Source organism: Ipomoea nil, unplaced genomic scaffold, assembly GCF_001879475.1.
Source record: "Ipomoea nil cultivar Tokyo-kokei standard unplaced genomic scaffold, Asagao_1.1 scaffold1769, whole genome shotgun sequence".
Classification (NCBI taxonomy): Eukaryota; Viridiplantae; Streptophyta; class Magnoliopsida; order Solanales; family Convolvulaceae; genus Ipomoea; species Ipomoea nil.
The window spans coordinates 1121664-1149567 of NW_017618197.1; the positions used below are offsets into that span (position 1 = coordinate 1121664).

A 27904-nucleotide genomic window follows, 5' to 3' on the forward strand; every position below is an offset into this window, starting at 1 on the left:
TTTTAATTTTCCGTCAAAGGATTGGGCTGGACGAAAAAATATTGAAATATTTTCGCCATTCGAATTTTTTAAATTGATATTCGTTGTTCCGATCACATTCAGTAGTCGGAAACATATATATATATATATATATATATATATATATATATATATATATATATATATATATATATATATATATATATATATATATATATATATATATATATATATATAGAGAGAGAGAGAGAGAGAGAGAGAGAGAGAGTGAATTCCATTTTTTGTCCTACTGTTATAGGGGTCTTTCCACTTTTAGTCCACCATAATTTTTTTTGCCACATTACACCCACTGTTATTAAAATCGTTCCAATTTTAGTCCACATTAGACATTCCGTCATCTGAACGTGATTTGAAGGGGTATTTCTGTCATTCTCTTTTGTTTCTTTTACTTTACTCTTTGTTTCTCAAAACAGACGATTTTCTACTAAGGAAATCAGTAAAACAAACCTTTTGGGTTGCAATTTATGATAGAAACCAAAATCACAACAAAATCTATACAAATAATAGCTTGAACCGCATACTGTAAATATTTAGCTGTTGAACTACAACACATACATAACAGTTGGACCTTATTTGGAGTAACGATAGGAAAAATATAGACTTGGCCTTCGAAGGAAACTGTGAGCCCACTAGGCCTAATGTGAAAGCTCAAAATCACTGCGCCGCCATCTACAGAGCAAGGTGGTGGCGTCGCCCAGTTTACTTCAACCACCTCGGCACCTCTCATGTCCTCTTCACAGCCTCCGCCACTGACGTCGTCGACCTCGAACCTTCCACGCACTTCATCCGCTCCAACCGGCACGTTCGCTAACTCCAGGCGGCACGGCACGTCGTACGGCTTCGATTGGAGTGACTTCAGGTTTCCGGCCTCCATCGCCGCAGGCATTCCACACTCACTCCAAGCTCTAATCACTGCAACAGACGCGAGGGGAGAGAGTGGAACGCAAACTCCAAACTCAGTTGGAATCAGTAGGGGAACAACTGAAAGGAGAAGAGAAACAAAAAAGAATGACGAAAATGCCCCTTCAAATCATGGCCAGATGACGGAAAATACTAACGTGGACTAAAATTGGAACGATTTTACTAACAGTGGGTGTAATGTGGCAAAACAAATTATGGTGGACTAAAAGTGGAAAGACTCATATAACAGTAGGACCAAAAATGGAATTCACTCTATATATATATATATATATATATATATATATATATATATATATATATATATATATATATATATATATATATATATATATATATATATATATGCTAGCTAATTTATTCTCCGCTCTCTTTCTTTCTTTCTTTCTTTTTAAAAGACACTGCTCTTTTTTTTTTTTTTTTTTTGAAGACACCGCTCTTTTTTTTTTTTTTTTTTTTTAAGACACCGCTCTCTTCTTCTTATTCCACTCAAGTCTCTCACAGCAAATCTATTGTATTCATAGAAGCCATCGCTTTAGCTGCTTCTTCCCGCCTCCCCCACCAATAGCAGATCTTCGTCTCCTTCGTCTCCTTAGCAGCGCACACCTGGGTCTTTGCCGTCAAAGTCACTCGTCGCCATCACTGTCGCTCGTCGGCATCACCATTTCTGCTGCGCTACAGGTTAGTTCTATAGTTCTATATTTCGATTACTCTAATCTTAAACCCTAATCCCTAAATTCCTAATTCCATTATCCCTAAATCATAATTTAAGCCCTAAATTCGTAAGATAAAGTCAGTGAATAGTGAATATCTGGCTCTTCATCACTAGATTCAATAGGATCAGTTGAGACATCCATATCATCACACTATGGGGGCGTTTGGTTCAGGTTATATAACATAACCAAGGGAATGTAACATTCCAAAGCTCACATTCCTATGTTTGGTTCACATTATCTCAAGGAATCTAACATTCACATTCCCTCCACATAGGATTTTGAAGGGAATGTGATTCCCTTCAATTTCTAAGGTTATGTAAGATAACCTTGGTTATGTTAGTTTATTACACACATACACACACACACACACACACACACACACACACACACACACACACACACATATATATATATATATATATATATAATTATTTTTGTAATTATATATTTTTTATTTTTATTATGTTAGATTAGCATATAAAATAATTTTGTTTCTCAAGTTCAATATTTTAGTTAATATTTTAAAATCATGTAATTATATATGATACTGTTATTTTATTTATTTATTTTAATTTTTAAATTTATTAAAATATATGGAAATATGTTAAGGATATTATAGTGTGTGAATAAAAGATAACCCTAAACCAAACATGATTATATTACATACCCCAATTTTAACCAAACACATGAATCTAACATTCCCAGTAATCTAACATTCCCTAAGGTAATCTGACATTCCATGAACCAAACGACCCCTATATATGAGGTGAAATGACTTTTGGTTGTGCACTTAAATGCTTAGATATGTAATGTATTGGAACTTGCATATTAAGGTTTGGAGGTTTCGTTCTAGATCAAATAAGATGATTACAAGTTTGTTAGGGCTCATAATTATTTTGCATTTATTTGATGTTGATTGTGGTTCACAATTGCTTTAATAAAAGCTTAAAGTGTAACCTAGTTAATCACTTAATCCTTAATCAAGCTTCTTGCTTTATCAGCTTGCCCTCCATAGTCCATACAGATAGTTGAGAATTAAATGTTATTCATTTTAGACTAAACAAGTCTTAAATGATGTTTTCATTATAATGATGGTGAAGAGCAGAAGAGATTCACTTGTCATTATCTTGTTAGATGGTTGCTGTCTGTGTAGTGTTTTATTGTTGTATTCCTTTTTATATTGTTGATTTTTTTATAGTGGTTTGCTTTGATTTCTAGTGTCTTGTAAGGCTTTCTTTCTCGGGCCACCATGGAATTCTAGAATGCTTGTTGAAGTACCAATGAAAGGCAAGCTTTTCTAATTTGACATCTGGTCAACGAGCTCCGGTTGCGAGTGCCGAGTAGCAGCATTTGGTCGACGAGCGACGAGTAGCATCGTCTAGTCATTTTAATCTGTTTGGCTATGAGCAAGAATCAGGTATGTTTTTTTCCAGCGTTTTAAGAAGAAGCAAGACAATTCATGAAAAGTTGGTTATTCTTTTATTCAATCTCTTCGTTCTCTAATTAGTTTAACAAAATAGGTGTTCACAACTTTTGAATTTGTAGATTACTCAAATGGGCATGCATCGACAGTTAGTTAGCTCTGTTATTGTTTCAAATTTGAAAACTGATGTCAGAAAAGGAGCATGGGACAAAGTAGAGGTACGTACAATTTGCTTCTAAACGATTTTTTAAAAAATATCTGAATTTATCCTTATACTTTGTAAATTACTTTTGGGGTTCCTTTCTTTGACTAAACTATTAATCTTTTGAAACATGAGAAAACATGGTAAGGTTCTGAAGTTTTCTCATCCCCAAGTATAGACAGATGTTGGGGTATTTTGATTTTTCATTCATTAGCAGATGCTAAGGTATTTATGTTGTTGGTTTAATAGCTGTAAATTAAGAATGAATGAACTGCATGTTGTTTGCTTGAATATTCTGATCTGCAACGCCTACAAAAGTAGAAGTACAATTTTTTCCACTTTACAGTTTATAATGGTTATACACCAATCTTTGTGGTCTCATTATGCTTTTTTTTTTTCAGGAAACTGTGTCTCACTTGAAGCAAAAACAATTAGAAATGGCTGAAATAGCAGTGTGGTTGGAGGCCACTGGTGGCGTGAGGAAAGGGAAGTAATGCAATAGCAGCACAAGGATATGGAAGAGCAATACGGTAGTATTTGTGAGACCGTCCAGAAAATGGAAGCATCATTTGCGCACTTTAGTGCACATCTTAGTATGCAGATGTGCTTTCAACAGCAGGGTATTTTCGTTACTACGCTGGTGCAGCAGACAAAATCCATGGCACCACTCTCAAGATGTCGAGTGAGCTCCAAGCATACACATTGTGTGAACCAATAGGTGTGGTAGGACTCATAATTCCCTGGAATTATCCGGCACAAATATTTGGGTTTAAGGTTGCCGCCGCATTAGCAGCTAGTTGTACTGTGATTGTCAAGCCTGCTGAACAGACAACCCTTTCTGCTCTCTATTATGCTCATTTGGCTAAGCTCGTAAGCTTCATCTTATTTCCTTTTTTCTTTTTTGTTACCCTTCTTATATAATTAAATACTATGTTTTTCTCAATCTACAAACAGGCAGAAGTCCCTGATGGAGTGCTGAATGTGATTACAGGATTTGGATCTACTGTTGGTGCCGCCATTAGCTCTCACATGGGCATTGATAAGGTAATCTCCCTTAATACACATTCCCAATGAAAGAGAAATGTCTTAAATAGTCAAGCTAAGGAAGGTAAACATTCAGATGGAAAAGAAAAAACCATAGCTAGCCTTCTTTATTAACTAAAACTTTTGTCTCATGATTTCCTCTCAGGTTAGTTTTACAGGTTGACAGAAGTAGGGCATAAGATAATGCAGGCTACAGCAACTAGCAATCTAAAACCCGTATCACTAGAGTTGGGAGGCAAGTCTCCTTTCATAGTCTTTAATGATGTAGATGTTGACAAGGTTTCGGATCTTGGTTTAGCTGGAGTCACATATAATAAGGTAATCTCCATCCCAAGTTTCCTTTCCTCAACTCTTAGCATGTAGATATACTGATTGATATTGGGGTTTTAATTTGGCATTTTGGCAGGGTGAAATATTTGCGGCTGCCTCACGAGTGTTTGTCCAGGAAGGAATTTATGACAAGTTTGTTAAGAAAGTAGTCGCAAAGGCGAAAGCAAAGGTGGTTGGTGACCCTTTTGATCCAAATGTTCGACAGGGACCCCAAGTATGATCTAGTTTGCTTGAAACAAGCCATATACACCATTAAGTTTACCAATACCAATATGCTTTAACATACATGTCTATTTGATGCATTTAGGCTAGCAAAAACCAGTATGAGAAGATACTTTCATATATAGAGCATGGGAAGAGGGAGGGTGCTACATTGCTAACTGGTGGTAAGCCACTGGACAGAAAAGGCTATTTCATCTAGCCAACTATATTTACAGATGTCTGGTAAAAACCTTCTACACTATAATTCAATCATAAAAAGATGGATGCAGTTAAAATCTTCAATATGCAGAGAATCCAAAACATTCTATATATGCTTTTGTTGCCTCATGCAGGATGACATGCTAATTGCAAAAGATGAAATTTTTGGACCTGTTATGCTTATACTGAAATTCAAGTAAGCTCAATCAATCTCATACTATTGAGTACTAACAATTCCAGATGGGGCAACCCAAACCAATTTGGGAGTCACTTATTAGTCTTTTTTATTTGAATTTGTCAATTTAGACAATCTAGACTGGTCTAGTTTAACTCCCCGTTGTTTAGAGTTAGTAGGCAAGATTTATCTCTTCCACACTCTAGGTTGTGGCTACAGATTTCATTGTAACCTAAAAAATGTGTTACATTTTTACTGAGATGATGCAGGACAGTGGAGGTGGTGATAAAGAGGGCTAATGACACAAAGTATGCCAATAACAACAATATATATTATATATATGTGTGTAGTTGGATGTATGGTATGCCATATGGTAATCCTATTACCCAAGGGAAATTATGTGTATAATTACCACATGCCAATTGCCCAATTGTTGATATTTGGATGTACAGTAATTTAAACTTGTCATTTGTCCCTTGTCAGGAAATGATCGAACTGGCGAGGGAGATTGATTCGGGTAAGTGTTTGTGTACTTAGCCATTTGTATTGTAATAGTTGGTTCACTTCATACTGATGTCAATGTGCTAAACATGCATTTTAATTTCAAATGAACTTGTAAGTAAATTCAAATACACATCAAATGCAATACAAAAGAATAATTGTCATGTTTCTTTTAAGTTCCATTCCTCTTCTTTTGTACAAGTGAACATGTGGTGCAATCACATTGAATATGAAGTTCATTTGTAATGAACGCCTTTGCTGATATTATCCACCATATCATGTGTGTGCAATAGAATTTAAGCCCCTGAGTACATGATAAATTTTACCAAGTTAAAGGGCACTGTGTAATCAAGTGTTTACAGTTTAGCCTAGGTAAATGGTCTAACTTACACATCAAGGTTCTTTGATTTTTGAATATTCATATATGGAATAGAAGCAGCAGAAAAGGGGATTGAGGCTGCGGAGAATGGATGAATCATATGCTTGGATCTCTCTAATTAACTATGGAGTAATTTGTTTGGTCTTGTTTGTTTTCCATGTATGAGCTGACAATTAATGATGCCTTGAATATATGATCTATTTTTTTGTTTGACTACATTGTTTGTAGAATTTTAAATTTTATTTTTTTGGTTAGTAAATCTTACCGACCACTGTAGTGGTCGGTAATACAAATTTTAATTTTTTCTTGATAAATCTTACCGACCACCGATTGATGGTAATTCTGACCAATTACCGACCACCAATGGTAGGAAATATGTTCTCCTTATCCGACAACTATTAGTTCCGACGACTTAAAAAAAAAACCGGTATTTCCGACCACCTTGACTAGTTGTCGGTAATAGTTAGGGTTCTTTTTCCGAATTCATAAAGTGGTCGCTAAGTTGGTCGGAAACTGCATTTCCGGCCGAAAATACCCCTTTCCGACCACTTTTTGGTGGTCGAAAAAATGCAGATTTCCAGCAGTGAATGTACTTTCCAAAAATGTACCTTACGTACATAAATAATGTACTCTTAGTATATTAAAAATATATTTTTTATTTATGGTCCACACAATTGTGTGGACCATGGACCATGTAATAATGATTATTTCTTAACTACCACTGCAAGAAAATAGTACGTTAAATAAGATACTAACAGAACTAGCAATAGATTAAATAGTAAAATATCTATGATTTTAGTATTTTACAAACGAGTTCTATTACTAAATATACCTGCAAATTTCATTAATTTACTTACAAAAATTTCAATCTATTTTACAAAATTTATTTTTTACGTGTTATTAGTATATATATATATATATATATATATATATACACACACACAATACTATAGATATTGTTTTTTTTTTATATGTTCTATTAAAACATAATAAAATAGTTGCAATTGTAAATAGATATTTTGACTTTATTATAATTAGATTGAATTGAAATTTTCAATTTAATTTAATATTTTAATATTATTGATATTTTAACACTATAGATATTTTTATATTTTAATTTCTCGACCAAGAATGTATTTATTTTGAACTTTTACTATTTGAAGTTCTTCTAAAGATTTTATCTTTTTTTCATATTACGAAATTAGTCATGAAAAAACGACATGTATAAACTTAACATGTTACAGTGAGTCAGATTCATAAATTATTTGTTCTCAAAAGCAAAGATGCTTTCTAAAATTTTGTATACTTCCCTAAATCATTTGATAATTGTAATAGATAAGTAATACAGTTTTAAAATAAGTAGGGATCATACTACGCCTCAAATGGACTCATCTTAAAGTCTCTGATGGAGATGAGGTGATCACATGTTACCGTTGTTTTGATGGGATCTACTTCTTTCCCTATCCACTCGCATTGCCTACTAGACAATATTAGTCAGTATCATCTACCTTTTTCTCTTCTTTTTTATATGATTAAAATAAATATATTACTATAATTAGGGGGCTAAAAGAGAAATATACTACTAAATTGGATTTACAGGGATGGGTGTTGGGTAAGACCATCTCTAACCTTGTCGTCAAAACATCATTTCACCATCATATTTGGTGTAGAACGAGCTCCAACCTTGTCGCCAAATCACCAAATAATTTGGTGTTGATGAACAGTGTCGCGCCATTGTACATCCACACCATTTTCTGAAGTATTTCTTTCTTCCTATTTTGCCCTGCTTTGCTTTTATCTTCTTTTATAATTCTTTTTGTATCCTTTTTTGTTTTTATATATTTACATATTTTGTTAAATATTTAAAAGCAAAGCAGGGCAAAATAGGAAGAAAGAAATACTTCAGAAAATGGTGTGGATGTACAGTGTCGCGCCACTGTACATCCACACCATTTTCTGAAGTATTTATTTCTTCCTATTTTGCCCTGCTTTGTTTTTATCTTCTTTTATAATTCTTTTTGTATCCTTTTTTGTTTTTATATATTTACATATTTTGTTAAATATTTAAAAGCAAAGCAGGGCAAAATAGGAAGAAAGAAATACTTCAGAAAATGCTTTGCTTTTATCTTCTTTTATAATTCTTTTTGTATCCTTTTTTGTTTTTATATATTTACATATTTTGTTAAATATTTAAACATAAATTGTATATTGTTTTAAAAAAATTATATCATTTGAAAAATCTCATCAAGACGATTAAAACAAGATTGATATTGAATATAATTTAATTAAAAATAAAATTACATAAAACATAATTAAAGTTTAATTTATTAAATTACAACTATATGTTATATTAAAATAATAAAAGTTAAATATAAAGTTTTAATTTAAAATAATATAAATTATTTTAGTGTAGGAATAAAATTTGGTGTAAATGGATTGGAGATTAAAAAAATTTGATGTAAAAATATGCTAGAAATATTTGTTTTGGTGCAGAATTTAGTGTTTTTTGGTTGGAGATGGTGTTAATAGTAAATTATTTTCTACTGCCCCAAAGCCTATAATAAGACCCTTCCATGAGTTCCATCTCCTCAATCCCTCACTCTCAAGTCTCAACAATTACCCGCCCAGTACCAATTAGCCCTCTCTCTCTCTCTCTCTCTCTCTCTCTCTCTCTCTCACCCAATCTCCCTCTCTGAAATAGAATAGAAAGCAGACTTCTGAACTCTGAAGTCTCAATTTCTCTCTCTTCTCTCTCTCTCTCTCGCTATACTGTTTCCTTTTCCTTTAAAATACTGAAACTTTTGCTTCTGTGTAGCCGGCTCTTGTCACTCTCGAAGACCTTTTACTTTGTTAACAGATGACAAAGCCAAGAAGCTCTTTTTGGGTGTAGAAATTAGCCTTTTTCCCCTCATCACTTCAATTCCATTTTAGTCCAAACCAAAACACCCATTTCTCCATTCCTTCTTCTCAATTTGTGTTTTCTGTTTGTAGTGAAAAAATTAAAAAAAAAAAAAAAAAAAAAAATGAGTGAAGTACAGTTCTTGAAGATCCAGGTATGTTCTGGGCAAACTCCGTGCGCCATTGTTGATCAATTTTTCTTTCTTTCTTTTATTCATTTTCTTCTTTTCTTCTTGTGTTTTTTGTTTTTTGCTTTTTTTTTTTTCAATTTTTTAACGTTTTTCTATGTACTATGTGTGTGTGTTTTTTTTTTTTTTTTTTTTTTTTTGTTTTTTGTTTTTTGTTTTTCAATTTTTGTGGTTTGTTTTGAGTTTTGACTTGGTTGGCATGTTCATGCAGACTTGTGCCCTAAAAGTAAACATTCACTGTGAAGGCTGTAAGCAAAAAGTGAAGAAAATCTTGCAAAAGATTGATGGTATACATACATATATAAATATATTACCCAAAATATCCAAAAATTATTGTTCTTATTTCTTGAAAATCACTTTGAATTTTTGTTATGTATGGGTAGGCGTGTACATCACAAAATTCGAAGCTGAGGTGGGCAAGGTCACCGTCTCCGGCGAAGTGGAGCCGGAGACGTTGATCAGAACGCTGAACAAGAACGGCAAGCATGCTGAGCTAATTGGTGACCCCAAGGAAAATAATGGCGTGCGGGTTGAGGACGGCAAATGTGCAAAAAGGAAGAAGGGCAGAGGGCAAATGGGTAATAACACCCATCTTCCGCCGCCGCCGACCAATGGTGGAAACCATCCGCCGTCGGCTATGCATAATCCTCAGCAGATGAATGCTCTACAAGATCTTATGACTAAGCTTCCGCCTCGATACAACGTCCCCGTGAACGGTGACGGTGTCAAGGTTCCGATCCCGAAATCTGTCAAGTTCGACTTGCCGGAGATTGATGACGTCAGCGGCGATGATAGTGAAGACGATGATTTTATTGAAGACTATGAGGAGGAGGAAGGCGGGATGGACGATGTGCCGCCGCCACCCCCTATGGTGGGTAATGCAAACAATAGCCAAGGCGGAGCAGCAGTTGGTGGCGGCGCCGGAATTTCTATGATAAATGACCGTTCACGTGCGGCTCATGTGACGCCGCCGAACATGATGGCCGTGCCCGTGAAAGCTGCTCCAGGGGATAATGTGGGGCCAACGGGTACTCAATTGAAAATGGGCCAAATTCCTACTCCCCAAGTCATCCCAGCTACCGTCGTGCATGTTGGTGGCGCCGCCGTGCATGCTGGGAATTATCCTGAGGCTCCGGCCAGGAACCCACTCCAACCCCAGCAGCCCGCCGTGGCCAATTCCTATCCTCAACCGGCGATGTATTTCCGGCCACCGCCGGCCGTCGGCTACATCCCTCCATCCCCTCTCTATCCATCCTACCCCAACCCTCCTCCACAGGACAATTATTACAGTGATGATGAGGACACTACGGGATGCACTGTCATGTGAAGATGGCGGAGGAGGTGGCGGCGGCGGCCGTTACAAGCTATATTTGGAAAAAAAAAAAGAAATTGAAAATAGTTGAATGACAAGCTAGTCTGGTCCTAGCTATAGGAGGGGAAAAAAAAAAGTGAAATTTGAGATTATTTTTTTATTGAGTTTCTCCTTCTCTTGAATTAACCCTAATTAGATTCGTTGTATAATTAATACTTTAGATTAGGGTTTTATGATGAAATTGTAATTTGTTGTCTCATGAGAAGGGATCGGAGGGTGATGTATGTAAGAGTGTTAGATATATAGAGTGTGGAGGGGCTTCAATGGTTGTACATTTCATAAGTTCAGAAAAGAAATATAAAATTTAAAATAAAACTAGAGAATAAGTGCAGCAACAACATAAATATCTATTCCTCTATCCATTTCTTTTCCCGATTATTTTTGTCAATTAATTAATTTATACTATATAATTTCTTAAAGAGTTCTATTGGACTCTCAAATCTTACTCCCCAATATGACGGACACTAAAAGAGAGAAGGGATATACCAAATGAGAGATGAGAAAGAGAAGGGATATACCAAATGAGAGATGGGAATTCTGTTGTGATTGAATTATCACTAAACTGATAGGATTACAAGTATACTAAGGCTATGTATTTCCTATACAACAGGCTAAGGATGTGGTCTACTAATCTAGACCACACATATTATTGACTACACTAATACAGAGTAAAAAAAATGAGAATACATATAGTATTTTCCTTCTTAAATGCACAAGAACTGCACGTATAGTCTTGTGAGGTTCGTTTCTGTACTTCGACATTCTTAATGCACGAGAACTGCACGTGATTGATACATAGTCCTTTCAGTCCCCTTCCCCTTTCTGCATTTTCTCATGGTGAATTTCGTGCAAAACATAATTTCTAGTGATTATTTTTTTTTTAACATCCCCTTTGTTCCTAATATTATTGTGGCATGATCATTTTTTGTCATTCGTCAATAAAATAGTTGAAATTTTGCAAAATACATTAGGTCTTCAATTATAAAATGTTTTCAAGAAAATAAAAATAAAAATATAGTGGGTCAACCCACTTTGTATATATAGTGCTCATGCCACAACAATACTAGGACCAAAATGGAATGTTCTGAAAAATGACTAAAAGTAGACTGCCGCTTATAAATCTATGACAAAAAATTGAATTAACTCGTATATATATATATATATATATATATATATATATATATATATATATATATATATATATATATATATATATATATATAATTTTGAGAGATAAGCGTAAAATAAGCCTTTTAACCAGGACTATGTGGTCTAATGGTATCCGGGTTGGACTTCCATTTGGAAGATTGTGATTTCGAGCCTCAGTAGTATATGAACAGATACTACATTGTAATAGAGCTAGTAGCATTCAAAAAAAAAAATTGAATGCCTTTTTCCCGTTGTTTTCAAAAATTGCTCTACTGGGTTAGCAAATTAAGGGCCCTGTTTGGTAAAATGGTTGTTAGCTGATAGCTGATAGCTGTTAGCTGATTGTGTTAATTAGAGGGTATAAATAGTTGATAACATTAGCTGATTGTAGAAAAGTGTTTGGTAAATTAGCTGTTAGATGATAGCTGTTTGGTATAATTTCTTTTCTCAAAAAGCTAATTGAAAAAGTTGCTTGGAGTAGCTTTTTGAATTTTAACCTTTTGAAATTGCAAAAAGCTAATTAACCAAACATTTATATTGATATTTTAACTAAATCAAACAATTAATAGTGGTCAAATAAGTCAAAATTGGCCTATAGGCCAATTTTTTACCACACAGAGCCAAGGTATGATCTTTGAGCTTCTGCAAATAAGTCCAAACTCCAGGCATCTGATTTGTTCCTCAACGATTCGATTCTCCTCAATTGGGCGTCAATTCTAGGTTGGAAGTTTGTTTCCCTATCTAGATTTTCCCCAATTCTAGATGGCTTTGCTGCAGGTGTCAAGACGGTCCAGTAGTCTCCAACCTCTTGCATGTACTCTACGAAATTGTGTCAACAATTTCGCTACTACGAGGTTAGGTTTCTCGTAGATTCTATTATATATGATTAGACTATATTTAGATCTAACACTTCAGTCAAGTGCACCCCATGGAGTGGCGTTTTTTCACCAAAGGAGACTGAAGCAATGGCTATTCGGGAAGCCCTGACTTGGCTTAAGCTTCATTAGATTGATTTTGTTTTTGTTGAAACTGAATCCTTATCTGTAGTGCAAAATTTACATTCTACTTAGGAATTTCTTTTTATGACTTGATTATGTTAGACATCAAAGATTGGCTTAGTTGGTTTCCAATGTGTCTATATATCTCTTTCGTTAAACGATCTCTGAATCGGGCTGTTCACAATCGTTATATCCTACACCACGGCGCACATAGCACTGTGAGCCGCACGCCTCCCAAAACGACGTCATTTTGGGGTCGTTTTGGGAGGCGCGGTAGGAAGTTGCTGGGATTATGTGTATTTGTTCACACAGTTATGTGTATTTGTTCATACAGTTATGTGTATTGGTTCATACAGTTATGTACATTTTTTATACAATTATGTACATTCTTTTTATACAATTATGTACATCCGAATCAGAAAATTTGTGTGTATTATGTTAATAGTTGATGTGTATTATGTTAAAAGTTTATGTTTATTATGTATTGTGTTAGATTATGTGTATTATCTTTTAAAAAGAGTATGTATATTTTGCTATATAATTATGTACATTCATGTATACAATTATGTGTATTCTAGTATAACATTATGTACATTCTTGAACAGCGGGTTTTTTTTTAAAGAAAAAACTACTTCCATTCAATGGGGCGGGAAATTTCAAAAAAAAATAAAATTAAAACGACGTCGTTTTGCATCTGGGCGCATAGTGCAACGCACGCCGTGGTGTAGGATATAAATTGCCGACTGTTCATACTTTAGCTCGGAAGTCTGTTTCTATGTCAGGTTGGGAGGAACGATTTTCTTACCTTCCTCCTTTCCTTTGTAATGTTTTTTGATTTTTCGGATGATTTAAATTAATGAATTTTAGTTGTTTGTTTAAAAAAAAATAGTGAGATTAGGGTGGTGTAGTAGGGGGAATAAGTGACAAAGGGCTAAGGGCACTTTTGGCAGGCCGGCAAGAGTATCTATAAATTCTGTAAAATGCTCTTAATCCAAGGAGAACAACTGAATTAGGAGACAACTTTAAGCTACAATGTCATTTGATGCTTCACATGTAGTGTAGGAATTTGCAGTGCTTAAAGTTTTGGTTCTTTGCCTTAGCATTGGTAACATCAATCATTCTTGAATTTATAACCGTACCCTTCCTTTGCTCTTCTGTTCATTCCATCAAACTCCGCATTTTCTTTTTCCTTGGATGCTCAATTATAGCATACAAAATAATTGATTTCCCCGAAATTAAAAGTACCTTACTGTGTAGGGTTTTTATTTTTAATTTTACATTATAGATTTGAAATGTGAGATTCAAATCATATATTTTAATTTACGGAAAAGTCCGCAGTCGTTATCTAAAGGTACATTCTGGATGAATCATGTATTATAACCAATGTTGTAAAATTCCCGCCTAGGCACTGATTAGGCGCTAGACGCTGGCAGGACGCCTAGTGTATCACCATAATCTGTGGTCTAGGCGCTGACCGCTTAGGCCTCCTAGGCACCGACTACGTCGCCTAATCGGCCAATTAGCTGCGCTATTGTTCTCTATTTTTTTAAAAGCGTTATTTAACTCAAAACGACATCGTTTTAAGCGAAATAAACCTAAATTGTTCAAACTCTAGATGTTTTGTAGGTTAATATATAATATTTTAGTATTAATTAACTATTAAAGTATTAAATAGTTTATAATCATCAAGTCTTAAAATTAAAAAATTTAAATAAATTTTTAAAAAATAAGCGATTTTTCAACCATGATTATAACCCTAGCTAGCAGAGGATTACAATAAGGTAAACTAGCTTAGATTACCCTTAGTTAATGGGTTCAAACCAAAAGGACAAATAGACAGCTCCCGCAAGAGTCGAACTTGGTCAAATCATATACTCCCTCACTTCCATTTGTAAAATAAAAAAAAATGAAAATAAAATAGTTGTATTTGACACGTAAAATTTTATTTATTTATTATATAACATATGTTATCTTTACTACTATGAAACTAATTTGAATTTGGCTTAAGTCACTTTCATAATTTCAGGCTTACTCAAAAGAAAATCCGGCCTAAAGCTTTTTTATGTGACACACCCTTACAAAAGTCGAACCAACATAATTTTTAAGTAAATAAATAAAATGTGATACTATTTTCAATTTGTTTTTCCATTCAGCAGGCTCACCTAGTTAAATTAATTTTAAAAGTAAGGCAACTTATATCCTACACCACGGCGCGCGTTGCACTATGCGTCCAGATGCAAAACGACGTCGTTTAAATTTTTTTTTTTTTAAATTCCCGCCCCAATGAATGGCAGTAATTTTTTCTTTAAAAAAAAACCGCTGTTCAAAAATGTAATAATGTTATACTAGAATACACATAATTGTATACATGAATGTACATAATTAGATAATACACATAATCTAACATAATACATAATAAACATAAACTTTTAACAAAATACACATCAACTCTTAACATAATACACACAAATTTTCTGATTCGGATGTACATAATTGTATAAAAAGAATGTACATAATTGTATAAAAATGTACATAACTGTATGAACAAATACACATAATTGTGTGAACAAATACACATAATCACAGCAACTTCCTACCGCGCCTCCCAAAATGACCCCAAAACGACGTCGTTTTGGGAGGCACGCGGCATACAGTGCTACGCGCGCCGTAGTGTAGGGTATAAAGATTGTAAAAGTAAAACTTAATCGTGTTTAAATTAGGAAAGTATACATTGTTTGGAACGGGCTAAAAACGGAAGTAGTACAAATAAAGTGGAAAGGGAAATATTTTTATAAAATACTCATTGTTAAGTTAAATTCAGGGTATATCCTTTCAAAAAAAATTAAAAAATTCAGGGTATATCACAAAGTTGAGAGAAAATACTATTTATAGTAGAAAAATGATTCTTTTTTTTTTTTTTTTTTTTTTTTTTTTGGTGAAGGGTAGAAAAATGATTCTGTAAGTCAATATTACATTTCTAGTAGTGCTATAAATGTACTACCTTTTATTAATTAATAGATCAGAGTAACATTTGACCAAATTTTAAAGTATAGGAATTTTTTCTCTTTCAATAATTTTAGATTGAGATAATATCTTTAATTCTGTTTAGTTTTTCGATTACATGAAGTGATATTTTTGTTTTTATTTTTTATTTATCAATTTGATTTTTTTTTCGTCTCTTGAGTTTTTAAAATTGACATATTTTAGTTTAAAATGTCCCAAATATACACTCACTTTCATCAAATTTTTTTCCATCTTTATAAAGATTATTTAAAATTTAAAATTTAAAATATTTTGAAATGATTTTTCTTACTTTGAAAACGTAAAACAAAAAAAAAAATGAATTAATTAATATTTAAGGATTAAGAATAAAAATGACATTATATTCCATTGATTAAAAAAAAATTAATCACACCATTCGAGTAATTACAGATTTTCCTCGTCACTAAAAAAAATAAAATTATTTCCTCTAAATTTATATAAGACTAAAATAGGGATGTTCTCTCCCTCTCTTTTTCTTTATCATCTCTTTAATGGACAATGGTTATAGGAAAAGAATTATTGTGGCCATGTCATTCTTTGAGAGGAATATTGTTCCGCTAGGCTATTGATACAAGTATAGACACAATCATTATAGTCCACACAACTATATAGATCATACTATCAAATAATGTATATTCAGTAAACAAATAATGTAGTTTTACTATATTAAAAATGTACATTATATTCAGGAAAAATACATTATTTGAATACTGAAAGTATATTATATATGAATAATGTACTTTTAGTATATTAAAAATGTATTTTTTTTTATTATAAATCACACAACACTCTGTAGACTATGGTCCACAAAATAATTTGTCGTATATACATAGGATGACAGGAATATTATGCTTGGTTTTAGAGATATAATTACTTGAAAAATTTTACAATTACGTAACATGGGTTACAAAGTTACAATAACATAGCACATATTTTTACAATTACGTAATATAAGTTACAGTTATTTGGCCAAGCACCTTGTGCTCAGGGATTGGACTCTCATATGGGAAGTTGTAAGTTTGAGCCTTAGTGAAGGCATTATTGGCTCTTTGTGCTTCAGTAGCTAGATTGAGAAAGTAGCTATGAATAGATACTACATTGTAATGGAGTAAGTAGCATTCAAAAAAGTTACATTTATTTGAAAAAATGTTTTAACACTTATTTCAAAATTATATTATGTACCTTATAAATTATATTTTGTTTTATATGTACCTTTGTCAAGATACAAAATACATGATACTGTAACCCACAATATTGTAAAATTTCTCACAAAATTTTATACTCAACAATCATATATATATATATATATATATATATATATATATATATATATATATATATATATATATATATATATATATATATATATATATATATATATATAATCGCACTCAGGTGCGAATGCTTCGCCCAGGCGCGAAATAGGAATGAATTCTGTTCGTCCACGTGTCCAGATCTAATAGATGAGAAACACTGTTTTTAAAAAAAATGTGGTGGCATTTTCGTAAATAATTGAACATCGAAGTGCAAGTAAAATGTATTATAAGTGCATGTAAAATGTATTATAGGTGCAAGTAAAAATTTACACTGAGCATCAATACTTAGTTGCACCTATAGTTCTAAGTAGTTGCACCTATAGTTCTAAGTAGTTGCACAAATAGTTATAAGTAGTTGCACCTAGGTGTATGAATGTTTGCGAGTGGTTTTCAGGGGTATTACTACCCGCTGAACTCAGATCAATGAATGTTAACAAGGCAAAATTACATACACTTATAGGTGAAAGTAGGTGCACCTATAGTTATAAGTAGTTGCACCTATAGTTATAAATAGTTGCACATATAGTTATAAGCACACCCAGGTGCATGAATGTTTGCGGAAAGTGAATGCTAACAAGGCAAAATTACATGCACTTATAGGTGAAAGTAGGTGCACCTATAGTTATAAGTAGTTACACCTATAGTTATAAATAGTTGCACATATAGTTATAAGCACACCCTGGTGCATGAATGTTTGCGGAAAGTGAATGCTAACAAGGCAAAATTACATGCACTTATAGGTGAAAGTAGGTGCACCTATAGTTATAAGTAGTTGCATCTATAGTTATAAATAGTTGCACCTAAAGTTATAAGCACACCCAGGTGCATGAATGTTTGCGGAAAGTGAATGCTAACAAGGCAAAATTACATGCACTTATAGGTGAAAGTAGATGCACTTGTAAGTGATTTTACTTGCACTTCGATGTTCAATTATTTACGAAAATACCACCGTATTTTTTTTTTAAGTTATTAGATCTGGACACGTGTCGCGCGCTGAGTCGTTCGCATTTCCCTCCTGAGCACTTATTCGCACTTGAGTGCATCCCTATATATATATATATATATATATATATATATATATATATATATATATATATATATATATATAGGGAGAGAGAGAGAGAGGGCGGGGGGAAGGGGTATACTACACATATTCCCAATTTATACTCATTACTCATGCAAGTTTTTTGATTCATCCACAAAAAAACAGAAAATATATATTTGATTCATCCACAAAAAAAACACAATATATATATATATATATATATATATATATATATATATATATATATTACGGAGTACTTTTTTTTTTTTTTTCTCTCTTCTATCAATAATGACATATGACGAAATTTTACTCTATAGATTTTCGTATATCATTTTCTAAGCAATAAGATTATAAACATCCTCAATAGCAGCAAACTTTTGATGATTTTTGTCAGGTCACCTCGGCAAGGAGGGAGGGGAGAGAAAAATGAGGCTAGAGAATGCTTCATATTTGACTTTTGATTGATTAGCTTTTGATTGAGACCCACAAAGATCTTTAATTTGTAGAGAAAAAAAAATTAATAAAAAATCATGTTCTTCATTTATAAAAAAAATCAATACACATTTTTTATTTCTGACAAAAATCAACAAAAAAAAAAAAAAAAAAAAAAACCCAAATGAGATGCATGGTCTTATACATAAAACAAATTAACAGTAAAATAATGCAGCTATGTTTATTTCAGTCAGTGTCTATTGGCCTCCTACCCACCCAGCTCACAAGTGTGCTCCCCCCACTTTTCTCTCCTCCTGCCTCTCATTAATTTCACGTGCACTTTAACCTATCTGACTGGAGCTTTATGCAGTTATATTGATATGGCATCTGTCTACAATCTAATCTGTATCCATATCATTCACTCTCCCCTTTTTTTATTATTAATTTATTCATCTATACATTATGCATTATATTTAATACTGTTCTTTTATTTCTTGTCAAGAATTTCTTATCCCATTATTTAAAAAAAAAAATTATTTTGAAGAATATTATTTCACTCTTAAATTTGCCTTGTAACGTGGTAATAAAATTCTATACATTTATTGTATTGCACATTGTATTAAGAATAATTTATTTATATTATAAATCTAACTACAAAAAAATAATTTAAATTTCATTTTTTTTAATATTTATGAAGTATAAAACAAGAGAGAAGAAGAAGAGATTATTCTAGTTAAGTTTAACTTAAAGCATACTATTAACCTCAAATAGACTTATAATGAGATCATGTATGAGAAATTTTATAATGCAAAAATGACACTGTATCTATTACTATAACCAGAAAAGATGTTGCGATGTCATTTTTGTAAATAAAATATAAATTATTTACAAAAATATCGCCATAATTTGATTTATAGGGCCGGGTTGGCATGATGAAATTATAAAATTTACTTGAAATTTATAAATAAAATAGTAACCACAAATTCAGATAACCTCTTGAGATTTTCCAAACTTAATTAAACCTAGTATGAATTCATCGGATGGGATTTCATAAACTTCTTGTCCTAAAAGGTTTAATCCCCAATTCCAAGGGCTCTCCATATCTCGGTCCGACAGAGCATTTTGGACCTTATAAACTGGAAATATGTAATGAGCTTTAGTCACATTTACACTCCATAACTAATTGAGCCCTGCAACATTAGTAGCTATTTAGTTGGTGCTGGAACAAAAAAGTAATGTTGTAGTGTGAATTGAAGAATTGTATTTCAACTCTGGTAAGTAGTCAAGTCTCACTTGTTCCAATCGGCAACCTGCCAATGCATGCACATATTTTTGTTGCTTCAAAAGGTGACTTTATCCACCTGTTTCACTGTTTGTCTCTATGTATTGTCAACTACTTAAAAAGTTTTAACAGCTTTAAAACACACACACATGTATACATATAGGTTTAGGTAACAACGTAACAGACTCTAGGTAAATTAAAAATGATGATTGATTTGATACATTTATATATTTAGAGAGATCAACGGTTGAAGATTGTTGAAGAAATAAAAAAAAAAAAATAAGCAAAGTCAATTCTACAAATATTGCAAACTTGAAGTTTATAATAATTATAAAATTAACCATATTTTTTAATAAAATTCTCAACCATTATGAACTCTAATGGGTGATCGTCAGGGACGGAACAATAAATTCGGTTGAAGTGGGCGAAGAAGTAGGAACGGATTCAGAAATTTTTTTTAGGCGAAACATTAAAACAAAAGAGATAATTTTTTTTAAAAAAAAAACACATCTCATTATTAATATAAACGAATGTTATATATATATGTGTGTGTGTGCGTGTGTGTTAAATATTAAAAAGCTATTAATTAAAAACGTGACTGTATTGAAACCATAGGGAAGGAGTCAAAAAAAAAAAAAAAACAACGTGATTGTATTGAAACCATAGGGAAGGAGTCAAAAAAAAAAAAAAAAAAAACAATTGAAACCAACTATGTTAATGCCAAGATTCATACCCCTATCCTTTATCATAACTCAACATGTTCTCAACCAACTCATATAAATCAACTCTTGTTAAGACTCAATAGTTTTATTTTACTAATACTAACAAATGTACTATATATACATATATGCATACAAAAATTATATATGGGGTGGGGGTGGGGGTGGGGGTGGGGTGAGGGGGGCAGCCCCTGGTGATCGTGATCCGTCCTTAGTTTTTACGGGAGGACCATGTTTTCATTTCAAATGATAAATGCGCTTTATTGCTCGTTAAGGGTATAACTCATATCACATATTCTAAGGGGGGTGTATTCAATCATGACTTTCATAGAATTTTAAAGACTTTTATGAACTTTAAAAGTTTGGAGGTATTCAATTCAAACTTTTAGAGAGTCTTTAAAAGTCAGGCAGTATTCAATCAAGATTTTTATAGAGTCTTTAAAAGTCGTGTGGTATTCGATTTAGAGAGTCTTTAAAAGTCATGTGGTATTCAACAAGTTATGAGCTTTTGTAGACTTTTTAATTTTAGGACTTTTGTAGACTTTTTTTCTCAAATATAAATAGTTAAAATCCAACCATCGACCCCAAGATTTTAAAATTTTCTTTCTAACAACTTTGAATGTTTCCTCTCTCTATTTAAACTCTATTTTTTCTCCCTATTTAAACTTTATAAACATATCTAAATTTAATAAAATTATTTTTTTCTTCATTATCCTATATTTTCCTCATACCTAAACTCTACCAATTTTTCTCTCTCCTTAACTTTGCAATCTTCCTCTAAAAATTCGAAATAATATTATTTTTACTTCATTATTGATTCTTTATATTGATTTTTATTTTTTTTTCTATGAATTTTTTATCTCCAATTTTCTCTAATTCTCCATAAATATATGAACAAAGCAAATTTTTCATCGTCAAATTTTAGTATATGTTTCATAATATTCATATAAATACTTATATATGAATTATATTTTTAAATATTTTATTTGATCAATTCTTTTATTATAAATTTTATTGTTCAATATTGTTATGAATTTCAAATGAAATATTTTTTTGTTGTTGATGTTTATTAATAATATATATAAGTAATTAGTATATAAGTCTAAACATACTATGGATAAAAATAATAATGTTGAGAATGTTGATGTGGGTGAAGTACTATACTATATAATAAGAGTCAAAATTAAAGTTTGTAAGGATGTATTCAATTTAGAATTTCAATGACTTTTGTAGACTTTTTAAAATAAAAAGTTGATAAAAGTCTATGAATGTTTTTTATATAGACTTTTATAGAGTCTTATAAAGTTTTAAAAAGTTTTGAACGACTCTACGAAAGTCAATCAAAGTTTATTAAATCTATCATTTTAAAGTCTTTAAAACTCTACTAAAGTCATGATTGAATACCCCCCTAACTTTATATGAGAAAGAAAAGGAATGAAAGAAAAGTTGTGACCACTTTTTATTTATTCATTTATTTTTTATTTTTTTATTTTTTGAGTAGCGAGGGAATTCCACAGTTACTATTCGAGAGCAGCGCGTATGGTGTAAAACCTGTCTTGTGATTTTAGCCAGTAAAAGACCACAAGAAGGTAAACTAACCTAGGGGGCCGAACTTGTAACCCTATAGTTACCAAACCAACAGTTTGACCAACTTAGGTGGGGCTGCTTCCCATTGTTACCACATTTTGTTATGAATCAACTAGAATATGCTTGCGACATTAGTAGAAAATAAAAAATAAAGTAAAAATAGAATAAAAAGTAAAATTACGAGTAATTATACTCATATATATATATATATATATAGAAAAACGCTCATATGTGGTCATGTCATTAGGTGTGGTCGTGTGGTCGTATCTGGGTCGTTGAATCAGTTTAATCTAACGGCAGTGGTAATTCTGAGAATTTTCGCGCGTTTTGGTAGGTGGGGGTGTTATGGTAATTACAGTGGCCATTTATAGCGGGCGGGTTCCAGAATACACCAACAGTGTTGACAACATACACCAATAGTGTAATAAAACACACCACAGTGAAACACACCAATGGTGTATTTCCGTGTTATGGTAATTACAATGACCATTTATAGCGGCCGACTTCCAGAATACACCAACAGTGTTGACAACATGCACCAATAGTGTAATAAAACACACAACAATGTGATTTCCCCTATTCCGGTGTTTTATGACGAGTTTACCCTTACAGTTCGCTGGGTAGGAGAATGTGCGCGAAAATACTGAAAAAATCTTGATTAATATGATTCATTGGATCTATCTAATCTAATGGCCTATAATTGACCATATGACCACACCTAACAACATGACCACATGTGATCACTCCTCTCTCTCTCTCTCTCTATATATATATATATATATATATATATATATATATATATATATATATATATATATATATATATGCTCGGGGAAAAGGGTTACAAATACATATTTAAATTTTACACAAAAGTGCAATTAGGCATCTGATGAACTTTTAAAAAGTGCAATTAAGTTTCAATTTTTTAAAATCAATAAAATAAGTTCAGTTTAGCGGTAACCAACAAGTTACCGGTTTGCATGCCGTCGTTAACCATATCGTTAGCTGCGGTTGACTGCCGTCATCTACCGTTGACCACCGTCATCGATAATAACTAGGAAAAAATTAGCGACTGACGAACGGTTGCCGATCTCCTTCTTTGAAGATGGTGACAAGTAGTCGCCTCCTCTGGCTGGATAAGGCAACCATTCGTTGGTCGCCGGTTGCTGATTTTCTCCTGAAGATAGTCTGGACATTGTTGAAATCCTAGTGACCTGCTATTACTGGTCACTAACATGTTTTTGAGCTTCAATGCACTAAAATGATATATTAATGTGCTTTTTAAACTTTTCAAAATTTTAAAAGTCTGATTACATTTTCATATAAAGTTCGAGAGTGTATTTTACCTTTTTCTCTATATACTCTCATTCAGGTGATAGTATTGGGCAATATACTCTCATTCATGTGATAGTATTGGGCAATATATCAAACTATCAAGGGACTGCATGATGAATATGTAAATGTATTTTTACATTATTTAAACAAATACACTTACTCCACCATGCATTTTTATTTTTTATTTTACATTCAAAAGTCCCAAGTAGGAGGAGAATGAGTTACTTAAAAAAAAAATACTAGAATTGAGATATTTTTTTATTTTTATTTTCGTTTAAAAAAGAATTGAGATTGTTTTTTAACTGGAGAGGATATAGAAAGAGAGATTAGAAATAGTGTCATTTGTATAAATCATAAGAGGGTTATTACTAAACAATGAAAATTTTGGAAGTCCGTCCGGAGCTTTTTAGTCCAAATGCTATGTGGTAGAGCATCTAAAAACAATAACATTGAGTTATTGTTTATGTACCAAACCAAATTAAAAATTTCTTGTCCCAAAAGGCTGAATCTCCAACAATAAGGGTCCCCCACACTCCAATCCGACAGAGCATGTGAGAGGATCAAATTGAAAATTTTTATATATATGTATAGTTGTATCAGGTATTTTCTATCACATTTTATTTCAAATAATATGGCTTATGAGGTATTATATTATTAGCTACTTTAAATTGACTGATCCAACAACAAATTAAACAATTGATCGAAATCACATAACTTGACATAATTTAGTGAAAAAAGTAAACACAAGCAACGTAACATTACCTGACATATTCAATCTTTTATTTTTTCAATTTAGAAAATACATTTATCATTACCAACTCCTTTTTCAAATTTTTTTATTTTCCCTTTAACTTTTCATTTCATAAAAAAAATTAAAATAAAATAAAAAATAAAAAGAATATTTAATATACAGAACCGTAATGTTTCAAGGCAGACTCTATATATATATATATATATATATATATATATATATATATATATATATATATATAGAATAAAGTTCAAATGCGGCGGTGCGGCGGAATTCCAGAATACACCAACAGTGTTAACAATATGCACCAACAGTGTTAGAAAAACACACCACAATGAAATGCAATAAAACATCACAGAATACACAACAGACTCAAAAAAATTACACCATATAACTCACCACCCCCAATGGTGTATTTCTGAACAGTGTATGATGTTTTTACTCACACCTAATGGTGTGTGTTTGGTGATGCAGGGCTCTGTTTACTCTGTTTTTTGTGGTGTATTTTCCTAACGTTGATGGTGCATATTTGTTGAACTATTGGTGTTGCCGCACCGTAAAAAATCGCCGCACCGTAAGACACTGCCGCACCTGAACCCGCCTATATATATATATATATATATATATATATATATATATATATATATATATATATATATATAGGGATGCACTCAGGTGCGAATAAGTGCTCAGGAGGGAAATGCGAACAAATCAGCGCGTGACACGTGTACAGATCTAATAACTTAAAAAAAAACGCGGTGGCATTTTCGTAAATAATTGAACATCGAAGTGCAAGTAAAATCACTTACAAGTGCACCTACTTTCACCTATAAGTGCATGTAATTTTGCCTTGTTAGCATTCACTTTCTGCAAACATTCATGCACCTGAGTGTGCTTATAACTATAGGTGCAACTATTTATAACTATAGGTGCAACTACTTATAACTATAGGTGCACCTACTTTCACCTATAAGTGCATGTAATTTTGCCTTGTTAGCATTCACTTTCCGCAAACATTCATGCACCTGGGTGTGCTTATAACTATATGTGCAACTATTTATAACTATAGGTGCAACTACTTATAACTATAGGTGCACCTACTTTCACCTATAAGTGTATGTAATTTTGCCTTGTTAACATTCATTGATCTGAGTTCAGCGGGTAGTAATACCCCTGAAAACCACTCGCAAACATTCATACACCTAGGTGCAACTACTTATAACTATGTGTGCAACTACTTAGAACTATAGGTGCAACTACTTAGAACTATAGGTGCAACTACTTATTGATGCTCAGTGTAAATTTTTACTTGCACCTATAATACATTTTACATGCACTTGTATTACATTTTACTTGCACTTCGATGTTCAATTATTTACGAAAATGTCACCGCGTTTTTTTAAAAAAATCAGTGTTTCTCATCCATTAGATCTGGACACGTGGACGAACAGAATTCATTCCTATTTCGCACCTGGGCGAAGCATTCGCACCTGAGTGCGATTATATATATATATATATATATATATATATATATATATATATATATATATATATATATATATATATAAAATTAATAGGTGAAGGAGTTTCACCAATTATTATTGTGTGGACCATGGTCTGCATAGTGTGTGGACTATATATATACTATCAAATAACGTATATTCACTACACAAATAATGTGTTTTTAGTATATTAAAAAATGTACATTGTATTCATGAAATGTACATTATTTGAATACTAAAATTACATTATTTTGTTATGGTCCCCAGAGACACAATAATTTGTCGAGTTTCATTACATGGACTCGCAATCTGTACTATTCGAATCGTTTTCTTGACATGACAAGAATTGATAAATCATATTTATCATGTGGGGTTTTTTAAGAAGATGGAAAATCCTAACGATTTGAGGCATTGATGAGGTCCTATATGGACGGACGTACTACTTGAGCATCTTTCTATACTGTCTGTTAGGTTTTTTTTTTTTTGTTTTTTTTTTTTTTTTGATGGCTGCAGATTTTGACTGTTACAACTCATATTTTTTACTGTAACGGACGTGCAAATTAAAGTTCATTTTCTCACACGCATTCCACTGGGACTGCGTACGACTGCTGTTACCTTCGCAATGTGAGTTTGTACCTTACTTGATTACTTTCGCAATTTAGCGTCCAAACAAAACATCAAACCTTAGTTTGGGGGCCTCGTCTCCTCAACAAACCTACATCAGATGAAACTCGTTGCGGCGTTGCCCAGGCCAAGTATTCAACACCTATCCTTTTTACTTATTGAACATGTATTTCAACTAATTAGACTTTATATATATATATATATATATATATATATATATATATATATATATATATATATATATATATATTTATTTATTTATTTATTTATTACATTTAAAGCTCGTTTGGTTCGCTAGAACATATTTGAAGGGAAATGAAATTGAAATTCAATGGAAAATAAATTTCAAGAAAATAGATTCCATTGTTTGGTTGGTGGAAAAGAAATTACTTGGAATATGAATTCCATTGTTTGGTTGAGTTTGAAATGGTTAGGATTGCTTTAACACTTGTACTTTGCTGGCGGGGTTGAACTCTAGAAATGTAGTCTTAATCCCTAAAAAGAAGAACCCTGAACGGGTTACGGATTTGAGGCCGATAGCGTTGTGCAACGTTGCATACAAAAAGGATGATGCACCGTCTCAATAATCTCACCGTCTCAAAGCGCATTCGTTCTTAATAGGCTAATCTCAGACAACATAATAGTGGCCGGGGAGGTTGGTCACTATCTCCATGCTAAGCGTATAGGGGCTGTGGGTTGGGCGGCTCTCAAGTTGGACATGGCCAAGGCCTACGATCGCATGGAATGACGTTTTTTGGAGATGATGATGACGGCGTTGGGATTTGCCCGCGGGTGGGTCGAACTCTATATGCTGTGTGTTTCAACGGTTCGTTATGATATTTTAGTTAATGGAGGTTCGGTGGGGAGCGTGGTTCCTACTAGAGGTATTTTTCAAGGCGATCCTTTGTCTCCGTACCTCTTCATAACATGCGCAGAATGTTTGTCAATCTTGTTCCAAAAGTAGGAAGATAGAGGCAGTATACATGGGGCGAAAATTGCAAGAGGGGCCCTGTCTGTTTCCCATTTTTTCTTCGCCGATGACAGTTTGGTTTTTTTCAGGGCCAACGAAGGTGAAGCCCAAGAGGTGAAAATCAGTTTGAAAAAATATTGTGACGCATCGGGGCAACTCGTTAACTTTGACAAGTCGAGCATTCTTTTCAGTACCAATACTCCTAATGCGATGCGATCTTTAGTGGCTAATGTGTTCGGGGTCCAGCAAACAAGTAACTTTGGTAGGTATTTGAGCTTACCATCATTCCTTGAATGGAATAAAAAAACCATATTTCGCTACATTGAGCAGCGAATTCTAGATCGGATCAACATGTGGTTAAAAAAATTTCTCACCAGAGCCGGGAGAGAGATTATGTTAAAAAGCATAGCACAGGCCATGCCAATCTTCACGATGTCGTGTTTTCTTCTGCCGAGGACTGTTTGTGATTCTATTGAGAGATTGATGAATCAGTTTTGGCGGCAGAATGATAGAGCAAATTCGAGAGGAATCCACTGGATGTGTTTGG

General features: G+C 32.8%; 1 protein-coding gene, 1 long non-coding RNA gene and 1 pseudogene across 3 annotated transcripts; all 3 read left to right on the forward strand.

The window, feature by feature from the left end:
* The first annotated feature begins 1556 nt into the window (after positions 1-1556).
* LOC109192115 lies at positions 1557-3895 on the forward strand. Of its 2 annotated transcripts, none has more exons than XR_002056056.1 (4): positions 1557-1638; positions 2872-3139; positions 3219-3314; positions 3700-3895. It is a non-coding gene; the product is annotated as an uncharacterized LOC109192115 (long non-coding RNA). The 2 variants fall into 2 exon arrangements; XR_002056055.1 differs by having other exon boundaries at positions 2872-3090.
* On the forward strand, positions 3896-5788 carry LOC109192157 (annotated as a pseudogene).
* Positions 5789-9140: 3352 nt separating this feature from the next.
* LOC109192158 (heavy metal-associated isoprenylated plant protein 32-like) lies at positions 9141-26974 on the forward strand. The gene is made up of 5 exons (XM_019342744.1): positions 9141-9200; positions 9445-9520; positions 9617-9784; positions 23268-23272; positions 26834-26974. Exons 1-5 carry the CDS (start codon positions 9171-9173, stop codon positions 26972-26974), a joined length of 420 nt encoding a protein of 139 aa, XP_019198289.1. The 5' UTR covers positions 9141-9170.
* Positions 26975-27904: the final 930 nt, after the last annotated feature.

Excerpts from the sequence above, each read along its gene's own strand:
- LOC109192158 (XM_019342744.1), top strand. The coding sequence starts at position 9,171 with ATGAGTGAAGTACAGTTCTTGAAGATCCAG. Across the intron at positions 9,201-9,444 it reads TACAGTTCTTGAAGATCCAG|ACTTGTGCCCTAAAAGTAAA; the intron begins GTATGTTCTGGG and ends ATGTTCATGCAG. Across the intron at positions 9,521-9,616 it reads AATCTTGCAAAAGATTGATG|GCGTGTACATCACAAAATTC; the intron begins GTATACATACAT and ends ATGTATGGGTAG.